This window comes from Solanum stenotomum, chromosome 2, assembly GCF_019186545.1.
Source record: "Solanum stenotomum isolate F172 chromosome 2, ASM1918654v1, whole genome shotgun sequence".
Classification (NCBI taxonomy): domain Eukaryota; kingdom Viridiplantae; phylum Streptophyta; class Magnoliopsida; order Solanales; family Solanaceae; genus Solanum; species Solanum stenotomum.
This window is the reverse complement of record NC_064283.1, coordinates 71084257-71089721: the sequence shown is the minus strand read 5'-3', so window position 1 is coordinate 71089721 and position 5465 is coordinate 71084257. Positions and strand designations below refer to the sequence as shown.

The window sequence follows — 5465 nt, the reverse complement described above, 5'->3', positions numbered from 1 at the left end:
ACATTTTACGATGTATTTTTTCATCATATTAATATGTAAAAAATTGTAAGTTGTAGTAATTTTCTTATAGTTTTTGAATATCTAAATTTTCTGTTTAAAATATCGAATAATGTAATCTAATTTAACTTTGAAAAATAATTAAATTGACTTTTGAAAAGCGCAACATGACAAATATAAGTGGACGGAGAGAGTACTTGTCATTTCACAAAACTAATACATAAATAGCACTATTCTTCCTATTTTACCCTTGAGTGTTATTAGCTTTGAAAGTATGAATTTGACCAACATAGAAAAAACCAAATGATTAATTAATGTTCACTTGTTAATTTAATTAATCAAAATAAATTAATTTATGTTCATTTATTGAAAACTTGACTACAACTCTACAAGAGAACACTACATAAGGGTAGAATGGTAAACCAACCTAATTTCTTAAGGAATGTAAAATCTAAAATGGTGACATATAAATAGGAAAGGAGAGAGTACCAAACGAAAGTCATTTAACTTTATGTTTACCGCGTAAAAGTCATTTTTATCTAAATTATGTCGCATGAAAACATTTAATTTTGTCTAAGTTTACTAAAATGTATATTTCTCTTGATGTTTTTATATTTTGTACCAAAAATATGATATGACACTCTAAAATAGCTAATTAGCTCAATAAAACAATATTAAATGTAATGAATTAATTCAGAGACCTTCTTCAAACTCATGTTTGCCATTGATAATTCTTTGATTCTATAAGAAAAAATCTTTTGTTAATTAAAAATGTATTTATGAAATGTACTTTTTTTTAAAAAAATTACGTATATTAGTAAGGTCAAAATAGTTAAATTACTTTTTAAAAACTAATTAACGATAATAAGTTAAAATTATTACAAAGAATCTAAACAAAGCTAGTATATGTATATCATAAACCACAAGAAACATAAGTATTATTAAGCAAAATATTAAGGCAGATTTTTGGATTTTCTCAATGTAATTAACTTATTCTGAAGTGTCATGTCATATAAATGGCTTTAAATACAATTTTTTTTTTGGTGAAATATACTTTTTTTTGTTAAGTTAGGCAAAATTAAATGACTCTATGTGATAAAAAATTTAAAAGTTAATTTTGATGTGATAAATTTAAAATTAGATGTAATTTATGTATTATAAAATAGAATTTTTTTTGCATGATAACCTTTAAATTTAAATGACTTATGCATAACAAAAAGTAAAATAAAAACTTTTTATATCATAAACGCGGAATAGCTTGGAAGATCTTCGTAGTTGGCTTTGTTGCTCATCCGATCAATAGGCATATAATATAACTAACTACACATGAAAATTCCACATTATTTTTTAATGACACATCATAACTATTACAAAAATATGATGACATGCACATAAACAAATTAATATTAAAAAATAATAATATACAGGAAAAATATGCCATTTGCTCTCTCTCTCACTGTTCACTCCTTCCCTCCAAATAGCATGTTCCATCAGGTTTTATCAATTTATACTATACAATTGATTTGCATCAATAAATACAAGTCAAGTATTAACAAATATAATTTGTGTTAACGAACACAATTATATCAAATTGTATCAACAAATGTCAAGTGTATTTGTTCCTTGTGTATTAATTTTGTAGCAAGTGTATCAAGTATCAACGAATACAACTTATATCAACAAATATAATTGTATTAAAACATAATTATATCTAGTATATTCACTTTATATCCATGTATTTGAGTATATGCAACTAGCTATAAATTTGCATCAATATATTCAACTGTATTTTATCTTCGTTATACATTTGTATCACATGTTGTATACTCTTTTTAAAATATGATTTATACAATAATATATTCCTCCCTCATCCAGACATTGATATTGGGAGTCTGATTATTAAATCAAAGAGGAGTAGAGGAAGAAAATAGATATCTACCGTTTCTCGCCTAATTTGTATCGCTTATATCTCATCTAGACCCTTGCTTCCTTTGTTGTTGATTGTGTTTCTATACAAGAGAGAGCTAAAAAGGGAGGGGACGAAAAAAAGGGTGACGAAGGAGATATGTGGGGGGGTGGGGGGGGGGGGAGCCATTGATTGAGAAAGAAGAGAAATTTGTTATAAAATCCTAAGTATAACTAAGAATCATAATTCTTTTAAACTATAATTATGTATATTAAATATATAACACATATTTTCCATAATTAACTTTTTAGTTTCCTGTTATCCGTAATGATAAATTTTATACTCTACAAAATATTATGATTGATTTAACATTATAAATTTAAGACTTTAATCTCTTTTTTAAACTATATCATATAAATAAAATAAAATAAAGTAAACCCAAATATACTCAAAATGAGTTAACATAGGATTTTTTTTTTTTATTGGCTCCTCTCGAATTAATTCCTATTTCAATTTGTATTGAACCTATCGATATATTAATAATCAAGTCTTCAATCAATTGGTGGAAACATTAACCTATATCGTATAATAATACATATATATCCAATTCAATCTTGTCTATTCAAACCACATAAAAAACATGTGATACAAATATGTAGAGGATAATATTTTGTACAAGCTCTTCATAGCTAATTAGAATCTATGGGTAAAACAAATACTCCTACTGTTTCAAATTAGTTGTACACTTTATTTTTTACATATATCTTGAGAAAACATATATAAGAAGGATTATTTTACTGATCGACCACTTAAGAAATTTTTTGAGTTTGCTTTGCACATATTTATTTCATTTAGGACTACTATTGTTATTTTCCTCGAATTATATATTTATTAAACACAAAAAAAATATTATTCTCTCCTAATTGGCATGTCATGTCACACTAAATTTTATTTTTTTAGTTAATAAAATTACTTAACTCTTCAAACTATTTAACTCAATCCACATAATATTGACATCTAAGAATAAATAATTCAGAAAGTATTGATTAGATTAAACTTTACAGATGAAATTATAAAACAAAGATAATTTAAAAAGATTTAAATATAATATGTAAAAATAAAAAAATTGTAAAGATTCATCAAACTCATCCAATCCATGTAATATTGTCATCTAAGAACAAAAATAAAATATTCACTTTTTTGAAATATTCTCTTACTTTATATGAAAATCGTGTTTGATCATTAAAAATTAAATTCAACTTAAAGTTATATTTTAAATTTGAAAAAAACAGCTTTAGAATAGAATATTCAATGATTAGAATAGAATATCATAATGAAATGCACCTAACTTGTTTTCAACTTACCTTTCAGTTTTGAATTTGTATTTAAGTATATTCAAATATGAAAATTTTCTAAATATTCATTGAAAAATATATAACCAAAACAGAGGTAAGATAGTAATCCAAAAAATTAATAGGGGATTTGATCATCTTATAATTTTAAATAATTTAAAACTATTTTCCTCATTTTAATGATTGAAGTTCTTTTTCACCAGAAAAAAAATGAAGATCACATTGTTTGACACTTTGACTAGAGGTGTCGGTTGCTCACATAATCTTATCACTAAACTGTAAATAATCAATTAATGTATTTTTTTCACCTTAGTCGATGACTTAATTAAATTAAATTATTATTATTGGTATAAACACGAGTGTTAAGTAAACTTTTACCTAGTAAACACATTATATCGACTGAATCGAGTTATAATATGAGTTTGATGAGTTAAATAAATTAATTTTTAAACATAAGAGTTTAATTTAATATGGTATATATACCAATTAATAGAAAAGGATGTTTTCGTTTTGGTGATATTTAGTATATTTTGAGAAAAATAGTACTAATAACTGAGTGATATTATAGTCTTTAAAAAACATTGGTGATGTTTTGAGAATTAACTCCAATTTTTTTTTTTAGAATTTTACAAATTTATTTACAATTCAAAAATAAATAATTATAAGGATAAATATTTTAACATGATTCTATCTTAATTATTTAAATTAATAAATAATTTGAAATAACTATTTTTTTTAGTAAAATAAACAATTAATATGAGACGAGAGCTACTAAGTACATCCGAACATTGAATTCTCACCAACTTCTTGTCCCAACCTTTATGATATGTTGTAATCACGTTTTAAATAGTTATACGTCATAGCTTTCACATGCACACATAATTGAATTATTACTCTATATAAAGAATAGAAATTTAGCCAATTTATTACCATCTATTTTTCATTTTTTTGCTATATCGAAGAAAAATGGGTCTGAAAGGCAAGTTGATTGGTTCGATAGAGGTTAAGTGTGGAGGACACTTAATTCATGATATTTTGCACGCCAATCCTCGAAATGTACCCAACATAACCAAGATTAATCATTTTGAGATGGATCATGAAGGTGAAAGCATAAAGATTGGCTCGATAATTAGTTGGACATATAATGACGGTAACATACTATGATTCCCTTGCATCAATATAATTTCTATAATTAGGTATATTTGGCATATATGAATTCATTTACCAAGAAAATGTATTTCAAAAATAAACTATTTGATGTTATTTGGTAGTAACAATAAAATATATTTTTTGTAAAATATTTTTGCACCAAAAGGGAAAAAACCTTCATTCACTTATGAGCAAAAAATATTTTCTTGCAGGTATTTAAGCTTTCTTGAATATTGATATCTTTTTATGAGGAAATGACTTTGATATTTTATTTTGTTTAATGTTTATAGACGGATCCGAAAAAGATAAAATTGTTAAGGAAGTGATTGAGGCAATTGATCCTGAGGAGAAATCGATCACTTGGAAGGTAATTGGAGGAGATCTGCTAGAGTTGTATGATTCTCTTACTATTATCACAGCATGTGAACATGAGTGGACTACATGTTCATTTATATATGAGAAAAAAACTGAAGACACCCCAGAACCTCTTGTTCCATTTGGTTTCCTCCTTAATTTGATCAAGGAAATGGAGGGTCATCTTCTCAAATAATACAAGATCAATCTGGTATCTGATAATTCTTATCGTTACGTATTTGTGTATGTCTACGTGTACACGCGTGTGGATTTATGAATATATATATATATATATGTGTGTGTGTGTGTGTGTGTTACAAATATATACTATATTTTGTAATGTTGGCTAATTCTAGCTAGCGTGTCAAAATTAGTAATGTTGTGTTAAAAATAAAGAATATATCAGATGTATTGTACGATATATTATGTATCTTTTCGAGTATGAAATGAACTATAATAGCATATGCAGATTGTATTTGTAAATGTGCTATCTAATTCCTTTTCGGCATATATTTATATATTTATTTATTTATTTTTCGTTTCTCTAGTTCTAAGATGGGAATTAACACTCACAAAAAGTTTATTATGCAAAATTGATCAATAGTCGCCCAAATTTATTTAGGATGTGTTTGATAAGGAAAATATTTTCTTAGAGAATAAGTAATTTTTTTTTTAATATTTGATACTCCCTTCGTCCCATTTTATAT

The 5465-nt window shown here is 25.2% G+C and overlaps 1 protein-coding gene across 1 annotated transcript; it reads left to right on the top strand.

The window, feature by feature from the left end:
- The first annotated feature begins 4169 nt into the window (after nucleotides 1–4169).
- Nucleotides 4170–5241, top strand: LOC125857231 (kirola-like). Its single transcript, XM_049536926.1, has 2 exons — nucleotides 4170–4405; nucleotides 4695–5241. Exons 1-2 carry the CDS (start codon nucleotides 4222–4224, stop codon nucleotides 4952–4954), a joined length of 444 nt encoding a protein of 147 aa, XP_049392883.1. The 5' UTR covers nucleotides 4170–4221; the 3' UTR covers nucleotides 4955–5241.
- The last annotated feature ends 224 nt before the right edge of the window (nucleotides 5242–5465 follow it).

Coding starts and splice junctions, on each gene's coding strand:
- LOC125857231 (XM_049536926.1), top strand. CDS start 4,222: ATGGGTCTGAAAGGCAAGTTGATTGGTTCGATAGAGGTTAAGTGTGGA. Junction 4,406..4,694: donor TAGTTGGACATATAATGACG/GTAACATACTAT, acceptor TAATGTTTATAG/ACGGATCCGAAAAAGATAAA.